At 42.8% G+C, this 17,851-nt stretch overlaps 1 protein-coding gene across 1 annotated transcript in view; it reads left to right on the forward strand.

Annotated features, from left to right (window-relative positions):
* The first annotated feature begins 2,334 nt into the window (after positions 1–2,334).
* ARFGEF3 (ARFGEF family member 3) overlaps positions 2,335–17,851 on the forward strand; it is a 190,815-nt gene continuing 175,298 nt past the window's right edge. Inside the window, exons 1-2 of the mRNA XM_025383466.1 lie at positions 2,335–2,479; positions 10,713–10,764. Of these exons, the coding sequence (XP_025239251.1) occupies positions 2,395–2,479; positions 10,713–10,764 (137 nt within the window). The 5' untranslated portion in view covers positions 2,335–2,394. The remainder of the gene's footprint in view (positions 2,480–10,712; positions 10,765–17,851) is intronic.

Consider the following 17,851-nt stretch of genomic DNA (forward strand, 5'->3'; position numbering starts at 1 on the left):
TTAAAAGTTTGTGCTCTTTATTAGGCACTAGAACATTTTTCACAAGTTTATGGGGTTATATGTATTCCCTCCTCTGTACACTGAGTTTATATTTATTGGCTTTTTTAAAAAAGAAGGAGCATCTGTTTTTTAATTCTTTGTTAAAGCTTTTTTTTTTTAACAAAGCTATTCAAACTTTATATATCTGACATTATTATAAATATTTTCCTAGTTTGCAGCTGAAGCAAAATTGTTTTTAATTATAAAATAGTAAATACTGTAAAATAGACTAAAAAATATAAATCCACATATAATTAAGAGTTAGAGTTATCATCTTTTCTTCCTTCAATCCACCCCTCAGAGTGTCATTTGCTTTTCAATTTTGTATGGAACTTTTGACATAAAGGTCTTCAATATTCAGATAGTCAAATCTATTGACCTTTTTTCCTTCAGTTTATGCCTTAGTTTGTTAGAAATAACCTTAATGTATTAAGATAAGTATATTCAGTTATACTTTCTTCTAAACTTTTCATCATTTAATTCTTAAATTTAATTCTTTAATACATTTGTAATTTATTTTGCTACATGATATAAAATTGTGATCTATGTATTTTTCCAAATAGTTAACAATTTTCTTTAACCCAAGTACGCTATCGGCTGCAGTGTTTTGACTTTTTTTTTTTTAACCTTTCTGTAAATGATGGCTTCGTTGGGCGTGAGGGTAGAGGTAGAAAGATCCTTGGGGCTGGACTTTGTAGGTTTTGCCTCCTCAGTACCAAGAGCGCCGAAGGAGAAGTCTAACATCCACAGGTGCCGGACACCCTCCGATGGCACTCCCTCCCCTGGCTGACCCCCCACACCTCGGATTTCGGACTGCTCCTCTCAGCCTCCTCCCTGGGCCCTTGCTCCTGTACCCATCATTTGAGAATTAGGGGGGTCCTCACTCCCTCTCTTGTGCAACCTCTGTCAAACTCGAGGCATCAACAACTCCCTATATTTACCACCCTTCAAATACTGGCATCCCTCCCAGAGCCCTATCCTGAGTTCCTGTCCAAACAAACAAACAAACAAACAAAAAACAAAAAACACCTACAAGTATCTCATCATCATTTCAATCTGAACGTATTCAAAACTGGATTCATATATCCCCCCTAATCCAAACCCTTTTTATCTCCTCTTCTGTAACTTAGAGAATAGGGCCACCATCCTCCCAATTTCCTAAACAAGAAACCTGGAAGCCATCCCATCTACACCGTCTCTCCCCTATTCTGTCATTAAATCCTATTGCTTCCACCCTTCAATATCTCTTGACATACTTTCCTTTATTCCCCTCCTACCCACCCTTGGCCTACTTGGTTTCTAGATTCCTGCAGAACCTTTGTTCTCCCAGCTGCCAGTGTGCCTCTCTGCAGTCCATCATCCTCACTTCCACCACAGAACATTTTCAAAGAAAAAGGAAACACGGGGTGCCCTGTCACATTGCCTTCCCCACCGCCCGCGTGAGCCTCCTGGGGCTCCCCGTTTTCATCCCAATGAGCGGCCCTCTGCTGTGGCTGCCCTTGTGCACACCATTTTTCAGAGGGCAGCAATTCAGCACAGGAGAGGACGGGAAGAGGAGGGGAGAGAGGTTTTTGGAAGCGGCTTTGGATTCAGGACGTGTTTGGGGACCCATTCTTGGTCTGGGAAGTAACTCAGCCTCTTTGGGCCTGGTTTCCTGGGGCGTATCAAGTTCTACCCCAGCCCCACCTCAGCCCACCGCCCCGCCGCGTGTTGAAAGCTTGACTGGAGGTTCTCTGCAGGCAGGGGCACAGTGTATGCAACGCTGCACAGGGAGTGGCCCAAAAAAGCTGTTCGTGACTGAACGCAAGAATTTTCTGGTTAGCAGACGACGGGATGCAGCGGGCGCGGCTCCTGCACCACGCTGGGGGTCCGGGTGTCAGGGCTGGGCTGCTCCAACTCCGCCCGCGGCCACCGTCGGCGCAGGGGGTGCGAGGACCGCGGGGAGGCCCCTCCCCGCCTGCTTCCCGCCGCCCGCTGCCGAGCAGGCGCTCCCTCCCGGCGGCTGGCGCGCCAGCTCCGGACATCCGTCCCCACCTTTCCGCAAAGCACTGCGCCCGCGGGGCCTGCCTCGGCGGTCAGGTCAGCTGCCTCCAGCCTCGCTCTCCAGTCCCAGCCCGCAGCCGCCGCCGAGCGGAGCGCACCTGACCCAGGCGGGCGGGGCGGCGGGCGGGGCGCGGGGCTGACGTGGCCCGCGGCATGGAGCGGGCGTGATTCATCAGCAGCCGTGCCGGGGCGGCATGGGGGCGCGCGCGGCGGCCGCCTAGGCGCCCAGGGCCAGGCAGCGGCGGCGTCCCCGGCCCGGCTCGCCCGCGCTTCTCTCCCTGTGGGCGGCGGCCCGGCGCCTGGAAGGTCAAGATGGAAGAGATCCTGAGGAAGCTGCAGAAGGAGGCGTCCGGGAGCAAGTACAAAGCCATCAAGGAGAGCTGCACCTGGGCCCTGGGTAAGCGCCTGGTACCTGCTTGCCGCGGAGGGAGGGCCGCGCGGCCGGGGCTGAACCCGCGCCTCCGCGCGTGGGGCTTTCGCGGAGCGTGGGTCATGGGTGCCCTTCGCGCGATTGCGAGAGTCGCCTCGGGAAATTGATGTGGGATTTGAGAGTCTTGGCTCGGGCGTGGACATCAGCCGCCGCCTCTCCGGTCTCTTTCACTCTCCAAAACCTTCCCCGGGAACCGCTGTCTTCCCCTCCTGGTGGCCCCCTTCTCCCGGTACCGGCGCTGGGGACGATGCTTCCCCATCGCCGAGTTAGGCAGGACCCGGAGCCGGTGCGAAACCTGGGGCCTGATAGCGAAGCGCCTCTGGGGAAGAGGGAAGTTAAACCAACAACCCTGATGTCGAATCCTTGGCGAGTGGAACCAGGAAGGAAAGGCTTGTTTAGTTTGATTTTCCTGATAGAGGTCGGCTTGCTAAGTGTTAGCTTTCAGGGTTATTGCACTTGAAAAATAACATGCGGGCGGGGATCATGTTACCTCTGCAATTCTGTTGTGGTCTGCCGGTCAGACAGGTGGGATTTTAGGTTTGTGAGCTGTGCTAGCATTGAAATAAGTTCCAGGGAGCAAATTTGTGTTTCTCTTCAGACTCAGGTTGCAGAACTCAGCAGCGGAAAGAAACAGAAAGACATTTCAATTAGGCTGGGTTTGGGCAATCAAAATGGTCAGAATGGTAATGCAAATAGATCAGAAGCATACTTCGGGTGATGGTGCTGCTTTTTAGAAAGGAAAGGCCAAGAAGAAGCCAGCGCAGCTAGCTCTGCGGGCTCCTCGCTTTGCCTTGCCGGAGCCTGATGTGATGTCTCAGTTGCCACTCAATTGAAAAATGAAATTGACTCCTTTTCCCTTGCAACCAAGAACCGTCACTGTCTGTCATGACACTGTGTGTGCGTTGATGCAGCCTGAGATAGAGAAGAGCCTTTAGCAGGCTTTCCACTAAATGTAAAATTTTGAGAGTGGTTTAGGTGACTCTTAATATGTAGATGGTCTTAATTCACATGTTTGGGTGTGTGTACAGACAATTATAGCAGCATCTTTTTTTTTTAAACCTGTGCCTATCGTCACAAAATTGTCTAGAATATTGTCTAGGAAGTTTGTCTTGTAGGTAGAACCAGCACTTGACCATTTTAGCTTACTGTTAGAGAAAAATGGACCAGAAATCTGAGAGAGCATCAAGGCTCTTAAAGCCACAGTACTATTTTTGCGTTGCCATTGTCATTCAGCAGAGTGGTTCAAAGCTAGATTGCAAAATGCCTCTAATGAAGGGTCACAGATGGCTGGGTAACATGATAAAGCAGGGCCCAATTGTGCTTTAAACATGCCATTCCTAGTATTCGTTATTATTTTGCTGCAAATTAGGCAGAGTTAGGTAAACAGGGAGGAGGAGATTAATCTAGTATTTTAATAAGTTTGAATACTGACATCAACGTCTTATTAAGTTAAACCACAACGTTGCTGAGTTTAGGTCCTTTAAAGCCATTGGGGAGGCTGAGCATTGAGGCAGGTAGATTATTCGAGTCAAGTCTGAAAAAAACCAGCCTGAGTGGATGTGCTTCCTTTCCCAGTGATTGTTCTGTAATTAGCAAGACAAGACGGAAGTGCATGAAATAGTTAAATAATAGTGCAGGGCATTCATTATGCAGTTGGATTGAGCAAACCAGGAAAACAAGTCAAAGAAGGGAGGATAAATGTGGGGCCCATGGATTGGGGGAGAATTGGTGTGAGCTGGTGGGGCTTTTGAAGCAGATTTCACTTGAACAATGGGGAAGCTATGAGTTCCTTCTTTCCTTTGCTTCTTTATTTAGCAAACATTTATTAAGACCTCCCTGGTACTGAGCAGTGGGATATATGGATGAATAAAATGTCCCCTATAAGGAATTTGTTGGAAGAGCATGCTGGAGACATGAACAAAGGCATAGAGATAGGTTTTCCTGTTGTCTTTCCCACTCCAGTCCATTTCCACTGCCCATCCCTGTTTAGATTACAAAACACCTGTCACTCTTCAACCCCCATAATTTATTTCTAGATTAATGTGTAAATTCCTCAGAATGCTCTTCAGAATCTAGCCCCAGCCTCTGTTCTTGTCACTCCCCAACCAAGATTCAACGATCTAGTGGCAGTCAACTGCAGCACTTTGTTGAACATGCTGTGTGGCACACTTCTCTCTTTGCCTTTGCTCATGCTAGTCCTTCTGTCGGGATTCCCTTTTCAGAATCTGCAAGGTCCAACTTGTTTAGGAAACATTCCCTGAGCTCCTCAGTAGGATCAGTTGCTTGTCTGGGTTCAGATCCTTGCCTTCATGACTCTCTTAGGGTACCTACTATTTTGGATAATAGTTGATTGTGTGCACAGGTAGGCTCTTATGGGCAGTATAATTGGCAAATATGTTGGGTGCAAGAGATAAAAAAAACTAGTTTAAGCTGACTTACACGAAACAGGATTTATTTACTCCTTTAACTAAAATACCCCTTGCAAGAATAGCTGTGACTTAGGAATTAGACACTGTTTCAGGGATCTTGTCCTGCTCTTTGTGGGTTGACTGACATACTCTGCATGGGTCTCCACGGTTTGGGGCTCATGAATCAACACACTTAGACCATCTCATGAAAAGAGGCAACAATAAACTTAGACCATCCCAGGAAAACAGGGCTTATCCCCCACTTAGACCATCATTAAAGGGGTCATCTCTCACTTAGACCCTCATGAGAGAGAGGGGTCATTCTCCACTGAGACCCTTGTGGAGAGAGGGGTCATCCCCCACTTAGACCTTCATAGGAGCAAGGGGCCATCCCCTACTTAGACCATCATGGGAGAGAGGGGTCATCCTCACTTAGACCCTCATGGGAGAGAGGAAGCATCCCCCTCTGGGACCCTCATAGGAGACAGAAGTCATCCCCCTCTGAGACCCTCATGGGAAAGAGATCATCCTTTACTTAGACCCTCATGGGAGAGAGGAGGCATCCCTCACTGAGACTAAGACCCTCATGGGAAAGAGGGATCATCTCCCTCTGAGACCCTCATGGGAAAGAGATCATCCTTTACTTAGACCCTCATGGGAGAGAGGGGTCATCTCCCTCTGAGACCCTCATGGGAGAGGGATTGTCCTTTACTTAGACCCTCAGGAGAGAGGGGGTCATTCCCCACTGAGACACTCATGAGAGAGAGGGGTCATCCCTCACTGAGACTGAGACCCCCATGGGAGAGAGGGATCATCCCACTCTGAGACCCTCAGGGGAGAGAGGTGTCATTCCTCACTGAGACCATTTTGAGATAGATGATCGTCACCATATTTAGATCATATCAAGAGAGCTAGACTTTTCCAGTCACTCCTGCTCGATCCTTGGTTTCCCTTGTTCTCTTTGTCCTGATAGTTCATGTGAGTATCCTTGAACCAGTCCTCTAGCCAAAGAATGGAAGGGAATAACTGCTTTAGGCCTAGGGTACAAGTTCCACTGAAATTCAGAGCTGGGGAAGATGGTTTCCTGGAAGTATAATTAGGATGCTTCTTCAGAAGCCAGGGGAACGGATACTGGTCAATCAAAACAATACGTGTCAACAGTGTAGTGAGCTCTTTAGTACAGGGACTGCCGTTTATGCTTCTTTGGTTGCTTCTGTACCTATAGTGGAAGGCAGACGTTCAATAAGTTAAATCAATACTTTAACTGCTTGCTTGAGTTTTAAATAATATTAATCTTTTTCTATTTGTAAGAGTTATATATGTTCACTTTAGAATGTTGCAAATAATGGAACCACATAAAGAAAAAATTAAAATAATCTGCAGTCTCCCTATCCAGAGATAACAGTGTTGACATTTTGGAGTCTTTCCCTTTGCAAAAGGTCATACCACATATGGCATATTGTCATGTGTTTTTTAACTTTAGCATCTTCTTCTACTTTGTCTACTTTGTCATGACATGTCTCTGAAAATCAGTGTTAATGGTTGTAGAATAACTAACAAGGCATATGTATGTATCTTCTCTTTATTTAGTGTTACCTGGTTGGTTGTTTTTTTTGGTGAGGAATGGCCTGGCCAGGGAGTAGAAAGGAATGAATTGGATAGAGGGTTGGCTTGGGGAAAGGCAGAAAGAACTTCAGGAACCAGCAGTCCTGGGGGCTTGTGAGCTAGGCTGTGATGGGATGAAATAGAATTGCAGAACAGGAAAGCTGGAAGCAACCAAGTCCTACTTTTAGTATTTTATGTCTATCAGGGGTCTTATGCAGACTAGATGTGGAAAATGGAGTAGCGAGGAAAGAAACTAGAGGCACGAAGGCCAAGTAGGAGAAGAGGGAACATCTATCCAACCAGCAGCCTTCTGTCTATCTACCCACTTGCTTTTTCTTCCAGCCACAGGTTATTACTTCACAACCAAACTCCCTAAAAAGTGTAGAAATTGTATCTGTGTTCTCACCTTCTACTCCGTCTTCATGTTGCTGTCATATGCCTTTCACCTCCATTATCCCACCAACTCACAGTTACTGAGGAACAGTAACATACAGCCATCCAGCTGGCAGACCATTCTCACTCCCATCTCACAGGTCCTCCTGGTGATACTAGACACACCTGGGCATCTGCTTTACCTTGACTTCTATGACCACATCCATCTTGGTTCTTGAGTCACTCTGTCTCCTTTGACAGCTCCAGATTCTCTCCCCAGCTGTAAATATTTGAGTTTCTCAAGGGATAACTTTGAGCCCTCATCTCTTACTCCCAGCTCTTCTGGAGTTGAACACACACATACCCATGGCTTCAGCTGTGTTTCTGTGAATGTGATGCCCACGTTTATATCACTAGTCGACACCAGTGCTCTGAAACCCACACCCTGCAACATAGCTACCTACTGAACATCTCCACTCGAATGGCTCACAGGCACTCAGCTCAACAAGGCTCAAAGTGACCATGTGCTCTTCCCCACCTCTACCTCACTGCCAAACCTCACTCACCTCTGGTGTTTCTAAATGATCAGTTGATGTCATCACCTGTCCAGTTGCATTAACCTGAAATCTAGAGTCATCCTTGGTACATTTCTGTAATTTGCCCTTTTACCTAGTCCTTCACCCAAGCTCTACTCATTTTTACCTCCTAAGTATATGTTAAGGCTGTCCACTTCTTTCTACCTCTGTTGCCAGCTCTCCAGAATAAGCTGCCTTCTCTTTTGATCTGGACTTCTGCAACAGCCTCCTAACTGCTCCTTCCTTGTCTGCTCAAGTTCTTTTTCCCAATTAGTGTCACCTTGGAAAACCCCAATCTTTTCATGACATGCCATGTTAAAACACTGAATAGCATCCCATTAGGATAAAAACGAAAGTCCCTAGTGTGTTCTGTCCAGCCCTACATAGCCTGGCTCCTACCTGCCCCACAGCCTTGTCCTATACCACCCTCATGAAAGAGAGGAGCATCCCACATGGAGACCCTCATGAGAGAGAGGGGTCATCCCCCTCTGAGACCCTTATGGGAGAGAAGGGTCATTCCCCACTGAAACCCTCATGACAGAGAGGGGTCCTTGCTCTCTGAATTTCAGCCACACTGATCTTTCAGTTACTCAGCTACACTGTGCTCCCTCTTACTTCATTAATTCAGCAAATATTTAGTGAGTACCTACTGCATACCTGGTACTGTTCCAAGTATTAGGGATAACATGGTGAGCAAAACAGGCAAAAAGATCCAAGAGTTTACAGACTCTTGGAGAGATGACAGCCAATAATCAAGATAAGTAAATAAAATACACATGACAGCAAAGAGAGTGATAAGAGCTAAGAAAGGGAAAACATAAAATGGTGAAGAAGATAGGAGGTGCTTGGAGTAAAGGGGGAATTGCCATTTAAATAGGGTATTCATGGAAAACTTTACTAAAAGGGAGGCTCCTAGTGGGGAAAACATCTATCTGATGGCTTCAGGAAAGAGCAAGGAGTCAGGGGGCTGGAGCAAGGGGAGAGAAGTAGGAATTGAGGACCAGATCATGAAAGTCCTTGTTGGGCTCTCTAAGGATGAGATGGGGAGTCATTTGGGGTGGAGGAAATGCTCTCATTTGGGTCCTGACAGGGTCTCTCAGGCTACTGTGTTAAGCAGAGACTGCAGCTTCAGGGGCAAGCCCAAAAGCTGAAAGCTCAGGACAGAGGCTGGTACCGTCATCCAGGTGATAGAAGGTGGCAGCTTGGACTGAAGTGGCAGGACAGAGTCAGGGAAGATGTTGGGATTCTCCATGCATTTCAAACTTATTATTCACTCCACTTGGAGTGACCCCTCCTTATCTACTTTAAGTAAATCATTTGTGGTCTCATTACCCCCAGCAGGAAGCCCTGATGTCGCAGTCCAAAGTAGGACCTCCTTTTCTACTTTTGCCTGATTCCCTGTCTTTTCCTTCCTGGCATTTATCATGCTTTGAAATGAGAACGTGCACTCCATGAATTCACGTATCATGTCTGTTCTCACCACTGGGTCCCTAGCCCAGGACCTGGTCCAGTATTTAGGGAGAGAATCAAAGAAGGGAGACAGGAATTGGCACTGGCAACTAAGAACTGTGTCAGGCCCTTTATGATCATGATCCTATCAGTTCCTCACAAGCATCCCAGAAGGAAGGTGTCATTGTCTTCTTTCTAAAGATGAGGGAACTAAAACTTACAGAGGATAAGTGACCTGTCCCGATCCCACAGCGTCACAAGCTGGAGCGGAGCTGGACTGGAACCTGGTTAACTTTGCTTTCGTTCTTGATGCTTCCATGGTGCCCTCTCCCCAGCTACCATTCTGTCATGGGTGCTTACTGCAAAGCTGCAGGCCATTTTCTCCTTGACCTTGACCTTGGATGCTCTTTGCCTTGGGTTCCACACTTATCCCATGTGCCTGGGAGTCTCACTGCACTTAGAGGTGTAGTTTCACAGTGGCTGCTGCGTGACTGCCTTTTCTCTTTTCCTTTTCTTCTAGCTTGCTCTTAGCCTTATAGAGCTGGGCACTGTTACCCAGCCTTAGTTGACTATATATCCCTCTGTCCTGTGGGAAAACCATGCTGATTTGGTTGTTCACTGTCACTGCCTCTCCTTGGGCAGCAGCATCGGCTTGTCCTGAGTGCCAGTCCCTGCTGTGCTAAGTGGTAGGGTGCGCTGGCCTGTGTGGCCTTTGAGCTGCTTCCTGTACCTGCATCTCAGGGCTTCCCTTTCTTGTCATCCTGTCTTATCTTAGGCATTGACTTCAGTCCTTCATTTTCCTCCATTGGCCTTGTCTTCACGATACCAAGAACCCTGCTGAACTCATCTTTCTGTTCTGCTGATTAATTGTCTTTCTGAAATCCACTCTTTTGCTCCACTGGCCAAATCAAGCCCAGATCCTATCAGGCCTGTTCTTAGCCTTGAGTCTCTGATATATATATTTCATGTTTGTTATTCTCTCTGATCTCTGAGCAAGGTGGGAAGAGACATTTCTCCTTCCCCAGTGAAAATAATTCAGATAGACAGGGCTTGCTGACTCTAAGGAGTGAAGAAAGGGGTTAACACAATTTGAGCTACAAGACTGGAGACAAGTTGGAAGGATTGAAATAGTACAGTTTTTTTGGGGAAGAGACTGGTGAGCTTTTCATTATCTCTAAAATTGGAGGCAGCAATAGTGTGAAAAATCCACAAACAGTGGTAAAGTATTGAACATCCAGGTTGGATTAACGAGATTTGGATGTGAGCCTTCCAGTTGATATCCTAACTATACTGTAATTAAAAAAAAAAATTTAATCTAACATGTCACAAATGTGTGTGAGAATAATGAGATGTTCTGTAAGTGCTTTGTGAATTTAAAAGTGTTTCACAAGTATGAATTATTGTGTAAGGATATTGAAACAGTATTTTCAAGGACACAGCTTTTCTTTCTCTATTTTTATTGCAAGAATATAGTATCTTAGTCAGTTGTAACTAGATTCAGTGGTTCAGATTAGGAATTTAACTATTTGTTCTTTATCTGTATGGGGAAATGTGCCCTAATTTTTAACTTTCCCCTCCCCGGTAGTTTGCAAGGTCCAGGGAAATCTCTGGGGCTCTCAAGGGAAAAGGATTTTAAAATATGAAAGACTTGCATGCAGATAATTGAGAATTGGCTAGTTTATAATTAGAGGAATTCCTGGGAAAAAGAGAAACTAACAGAGAAATTCATGTACAGTGTATATTCTCAGTGTTTAAATATTTATTTTTAACTTTATAATTTTTCTTTTGCAGAAACTCTGGGTGGTTTGGATACCATTGTCAAGATCCCTCCACATGTACTGAGGTAGGAGATGGACATTGTATAATATCACAGAAGTCAATATTGTCCATTGAAGGCCCAGATAACCACATTGATTTACAGTGTGTCTTAGTTTGTTTTGTGCTGCTATAATGGAATACTACAGACTGGGTGATTTATAATGAACAGAAATTTGTTGGTTCATGGTTCTGGAGGCTGAGAAGTCCAAGATCAAGGGGCCACATCTAGCGGGGGCCTTCTTGCTGCATCATCCCAAAGGTAGAAGGACAAAAAGAGGGTGGAACAGAGAAGAGAGAAGGGAACTGAATGCACCCTTTTCTAACAAAGCCCCACTCCTGTCATAACTGCATTCATCCATTCATGGGGCAGAGCCCTCATGGCCAGATTACCTCTCATTAAGCCTGATGTCCCAATACTGTTGCATTGGGGATTACGTTTACAACACTTACTTTTGGTGGGGACACATTCAAACCATAGCATAGCATTTTACTTGCTGACTAAAGGCTTTCTTGCACCCATGAGCTGGGATATTTCATGAGGTTAGCATGATGTGAACCTAATTGCATTCACTCCACCTGTCTGTGGAGGGAATGAAATCAGTGACCTAAAGGAACCAGCCATGGAAGTCCATGGTAAAAGGATCAAATTGGTCAAGGAGAGACACGATCAAAACTTATGTGAAGGAGTAGAAAGAAAATTGCACTCCCTCTGATGGGGATGCACCCCTACACCAGGTAGTGTGGATTTAAACTCTGATTGGCAACCCTGGATGGACATCATCTTACTGGTTGTGAAGTCCACAGCCAGATGCAGCAGCCCAGAGATAGGGAGCCTATTTCCCCACCTTCTTCACCTCCCGCTATGCCTTCCCCCAACCCTCACTGGGAGAGAAATGCCTGCCCTCTGTAGAAAAATTGGAAACAACAATAGAATAAAAAAGAAAGTTGTTCATAACTTTGTCACCTAAGGATGATCACTGAAAACAGTTTAATAGATTTTTCTTAAATGTCTTTTTCTATACACATATATTTTTATAAATTAATACAAAACTTTATTCACGACTTTGTTGCCTGCTTGGTTTTTTTTACTCAATACCATATAGAATATTTTCTAATGCCAGTATATGTTCTTCAAATTAAAATGTTACATATACATCCATTATATGGCTGTAGCATAATTCATTTAGCAGTTTTCCTGTTGTTTAATAACATTTGGGCTGTTTCCAGGGTTTTCTTTGAGATTATAAAATATATTGGACTATAACCCTTTGTTGAGTATGGTTTCTATGTTCTCAGGATACTGTGATTAGATATTTTCTCTCTTTTTAAGTAGATTGAACAAAATTTAGTTTCTATCTTTTTAAAATATTCATTACTTTTCCTGTAGTAGCTGCATAAACCTGTAGATTTACATATTGTAAGGGAATCCATGTGTTAAACTAAGTACATTTTTGTGTGTACAAAGCTTATACATGAACAGAATGTTTGGCAACAACATGTTTGTCTAGTGGAGAGGTGGTACAGCTGAAGTGTGCAGCGCATAGGAGGATGCGAGGACTTTCTATGAGCTGTGAAGGCATGGATAGTTTAAAGAAGGCAATTTCCTGGCTCCCAACTTCTATAAGTTCCCTTTCTTAAAACTGATTTGCTTCAAAACTGACGTTGCCATGTCTCCTTTTCCACCTCACCTTTTACGGTCACTCTGCTCTTGCTTGACAGAGAAAACCACACCTGTTACCCACCTGTGTCTTACAGTAGTGTGTCGCCCTGGGGTACAGAGATCTTGTCCCACCCACAAAGAACTATGAACATACTAGTGTCCATACAGGTAAAGGAAGTGATTATAAGGACCAGGAAACACATCATTTTTCAAGTTAGGTAGTTTTAACTTCTTGGCTTTCAGCAATGTTGAAGGAACTATAAGATGAAAGACGAAAAGATTTTTTTTGATGATGTCTCCTTCATTCCCTTATTATTTCTGTAAACAAGGTTTCTTACTGCTTACAACTATAAAGGTAAAGAATTGATATGTAATTTGTGCTAAATTCTACCTTATTGTATAGCAATAGAAAATACTTCTCCATAGGCATATGAACTAGCTGGGGGAGATATAAACAAACTCCATTTCTTTAGCAATGTATTTTTAATAAAAGTATATTTTCTATGCTAACCATATTGACATTTGATAAATAATTATTAATGTTCTTTGGACCAATTTTGTGCATTAGTAATGATTACTTATAATTGAACATTTTAAAGCCTTATGGTTACAGGAAATATTTTAAAAATTACTTTATACATACTTTTTCTTAAGAGAGAAGCACAGTATGGAGAGTAATAAAAGGCTTTCTAGCATTAAAATATATTGGAGAAAATTATTTGGGGAAAATGGAATGGAAATATAAAAAGTTCAAGGAGAAAAATAACAATACAGCATTTTTTACTGTTAAAGAAGAGTTTGTTCACCTTTTTTGATGGATGAAGGTGTTTTTCAAATTGCTGTCATATTCATGAGATAAATTTCAAGAGTGATATGTTTTAATTAAAAATTTTAATAATTCCAGTATTCCAGAATTACAGCCTTCACAATTAAAATTGTGATGAAAAAATTTGAATGCTAACTGAAAACACGTGAAAAACAGAATCTTAACCTTTTCTTAGTGACTGTTTGTAAAAGAGTTTCCTTTAGAAACAACCTTTTCTTTTAAACGATCCAAAGTGTTGTTTAACCCAGCGGTGAGGTTTTCTGTGGTTCCGGGTTTGTGATAAAAGGTCGGTCTTCAGTGTGAGGAGCAACAGAAGAGGCTTCTGCTCCACTGGCTGGGAATGTTTAATTGTTGGGCACATACATATATTTAGAATTGTTATAGTCTCTTGCTTAATTGATCCCTTTATCATTATATAATGACCTTCTTTGTCTAGTGTTCATGTGTATGTATGTGGCCAGAAGAGCTGGAGAGAATATGGTTTCAATGTCTCCAAGGACATTTTTGGTTCTCCTTTTACTTATTTGGCTTTATTTTATTCAATGATCTTTTGCTTTACCCCAGAGCCAGCCACCTATCTTGTGCACCTACAGGAGCTGTTGACAAAATTGGTGGGAGGGGTGCCAGATGAGAGACTATGGATGAATATATGCATATGTACATTTCTTTACATATTTTCAACATTATTAGAAATTCAACTCAGAGTATTTCCCCTAATGATGAAGATTATCCTAATGTACAAAGATATATCATCTTACTATTCAAAAGAATGGACATTATTATGTTTAGATGCACAATGAGATCATCAAGCATTCTTGTACAGAGAATTGAACCATATGAATGAGACACAGCAGATATGAGCCTTGCAAAGTTTTTTTGTTTTTTTGTTTGTTTGTTTTTGAGATGGAGTCTCGCTCTGTCTCCCAGGCTGGAGTGCAATGGCATGATCTTGGCTCACTGCAAGCTCCGCCTCCCAGGTTCACCCCATTCCCCTGCCTCAGCCTCCTGAGAAGCTGGGACTACAGGTGCCCGCCACCAGGCTCGGCTAATTTTTTGTATTTTTAGTGGAGACGGGGTTTCACTATGTGAGCCAGGATGGTCTCGATCTCCTGACATCGTGATCCGCCCGCCTCGCCCTCCCAAAGTGCTGGGATTACAGGCGTGAGCCACCGCGCCCGGCCTCAAAGCTGTTTTTTTAAAAACAAATTTGAAGGAGGAGAATGAAGATACACAAAATGGAAAACATTGTGATGTGGTAGCAAATGTAAATGTATTAGAGACTTTTATACATATAAGGAGGTTTCAGTTTGTGATTCACAATAGTGGGGAACCTCTCAAAGCCTCTTCTAAGATACAAGAAGAAGCCGTAATTAGAGCAGAAAAGAGACTGAATCAATACTAGTCTGATTTACTATTCCAGGTTATCATTAGGGAAATGATATAAAGAGGAGACATATAGTAATTGGCTTTTCTGCCTGTGTTGTAAATCAGTCCTTCTTTAATCCTTTGATTCCTCTTAGAGACACTTTAAACCAAGAGAGCATTTACTCTGTTAAATCATTATGTGTAACATGGCATCCTTCTATTTGAGCATCTGCTAAAAAAAAAAAAATCCAGGCACTGTAAATATTTGCTCATTGAGGAGAATTTGGATATGTTATTTTTTCTTCCATTATGCTTACATCTAATATATGGGAAAGAAGCCAAGTTTATAAAGTATGTCTTGCATTTTTCTGATTTTAAATTCAGATTTAGTTTTCATTTCTGTTACATAATCACCTGGAGGTGATTATTTGCAGATTTTAAAAATTGTTTGTTTTGGAAAGGGCTAAGGGATCATTCATAATCTTGAATACCTTTGCTATGCTTTTTCCTATTTTTTTCCTTTTGATTTGTTTATTTCATGTTCAGTGTAGTCCCATTCTCATAATTACTAATATTGTTTTTGGTCAGTTGTGTGTGTTAGTAGTGGTAGCTTAAATCAGAAGAACCCTTGAAGAGCCTGTGTTGAAATTGAATCCTTGAGAGACCTATGTTGTGTTATCTTTCCTTTTGCCATTGATTGCTCTAATGACTTTTGAATGATTTAAGTGACTGGTGACTGGATTCAGTTATGCATAGAGCATTCTAAGGGAGATATTGATGATAAAACATTTTAGATGTAATTAAGGAGGTCAAGAAACACTGCTTATTTATGCCCAAGGCTCTGTCACTGATCAAATGCTCACTCTCATTGTTGATGTGGTGAGCAACAAGGGTAGGAATTAATGCAGAGCCCATTGATATTCAGTGTCATGGAGGGAGGAAGGTCCAGGGAATATGTGTTATGGAATATTTCCTGACTTTATTAGTGGCTAGTCATGTGAAAATCTTTCCACCTTGCTACCCTTAGTCTTGCTTTTGATTTGGGGGTGGGTTTTAAGGGTCCTTATCTTTCTCCATGAGGAGACTGCACCCTTGCTATCTTTGCTTCTCTTTTCCCTTTTCTTAAACTTCAAGGTCTTCTTACATGCATCTATGCAGGGTTGAATAAATCTATGAATTAGTGGGCTACTGTGGTATCCCTACACTGAAGAAGCCATCGACAGCTCAGGCTACGTCTTAGATTAGAATCATCCTCCCCATGTCCTTTTTGTTTCATAAGCAAAAGCCAACTCAGGATGCTCCCTAATAGTGATGGATTTGGTGAAAAATATGACCAAGTACAGTTGCCACTGGTAGTCACTGATTCCATCATGACTATCCACTGATTTTTCAACCAAGTAATAACATAAGACTTGGAGGCTACCGATCAAGAACAATTAGAATATTCTGCAGTTGTTGAGTAGAATATTCTGTAAATGTCTGTTAGGTCCATTTGGCTTAAAGTCCAACTTAAGTCCAATGTGTCTTTGTTGATTTTCTGTCCCGACAACCTCTCTAATGCTGTGAGTGGGATGTTGAAGTCCCCTACTATTATTGTATTGGTGTTTAGCTCTTTCTTTAGGTCTTGTAATATTTGTTTTATGAATCTAGGTTCTCCAGTGTTGGGTACATATATATTAAAATTGTTATAGTCTCTTGTTGAGTTGATCCCTTTATCATTATATAATGACTTTGTCTTTACTGTTTTTGATTTAAAGTCTGTTTTATCTGATAGAAGTATAGTGATTCCTGCTCACTTTTGATTTCCATTTGTATGGAATATCTTTTCCAACCTCTGTACTTTCAGTCTACACATGTCTCTACAAGTAAAGTGAGTTTCTTATAAGCAGTGTATAGTTGGATTTTTTTTTTTTTTTTGAGATGGAGTCTCACTGTGTCACCCAGGCTGGAATACAGTGGTACAATCTCAACTCACTGCAACCTCCACCTCCAGGGTTCAAGTGATTCTCCTGCCTCAGCCTCCCAAGTAGCTGAGACTACAGGCACGTGCCACCACGGCTGGCCAATTTTTGTATTTTTAGTAGAGATGGAGTTTCACCATATTGGCCAGGCTGGTCTCAAACTCCTGACCTTGTGATCCACCCACCTCAGCCTCCCAAAGTGCTGGGATTACAGGTGTGAGCCTCTGCACCCGGCCTAGTTGGATCTTTTTTAAATCCTTTATGACAATCGATATATTTTAAGTGGAGCATTTAATGCATTTACATTCAAGATTAATATTGGTATGTGAAGTTTTGTTCTTGTCATGTTGTCATTTTCTAGATTCTTTGTTTTTTTCTTTTTCTCTGTCTTTGTGGTTTGATGGAATTCTCTCTTGTTGCCATTCATTCCTTTCTCTTCTCTTAATCCTTTGTTTGATTGCTTTATAAGACCTGTGAGTTTTATACTTTTGTGTTTTCATAATGGTGAATATTAGCCTTTTATTTCCATGTTTAAGACTCCTTTGAGCATTGCTAGTAGGGCCAGACTAGGGATGATAAATTCTCTCAGCATTTGCTTGTCTGGGAAAAATTTATTTCTCATTCATTTATGAAGCTTATTCTTGCTGGATATAAAAATCTTCGTCAACATTTTCTTTTCTTTGTGATTCAGCACTTTGAAAATGTCATTCAATTATCTTCTGTCTAAGAGCTTTCTGCTGAGAAATCCACTGTTAGTCTGATGGGGTTTTCTTTATAGGTGACTAGATGCTTTTCCGTTGCTGATTTTAAAATTCTTTCTCTTTTATTTTATTTATTTATTTATTTTTATTTTTTTGAGACAGGGTCATGCTCTGTCACCCAGCCTGGTGTGCAGTGGAGCGATCTCAGCTCACTGCAACCTCTGCCTCCCAGATTCAAGCAATCCTGTCACCTCAGCCTCCCTGTAGCTAGGACTACAGGCATGTGTCACCACACTCAGCTAATTTTCTGTATTGTTTGTTTGTTTGTTTGTTTTGGTAGAGATTGGGTTTCATCATGTTGCCCAGGCTGGTCTCAAACTCCTTGACTCAAGTGATTCCCCTGCCTCAGCTTCCCAAAATGCTGGGATTACAGGCATGAGCTACCGCACCTGGCTCACTTTTACTTTAGACAGTCTAATTATAATATGCTGCAGTGAAGTCCTCTTTGCAATGTATTTTTCTGGAAATTGTTGGGCCTCCTGTATCTGGAGGATCTGTCCAAATTTCTTGCCCGACTTGGGAAATTTTCATCAATTATT

This window comes from Theropithecus gelada, chromosome 4, assembly GCF_003255815.1.
Source record: "Theropithecus gelada isolate Dixy chromosome 4, Tgel_1.0, whole genome shotgun sequence".
In the NCBI taxonomy this organism is placed as follows: Eukaryota; Metazoa; Chordata; class Mammalia; order Primates; family Cercopithecidae; genus Theropithecus; species Theropithecus gelada.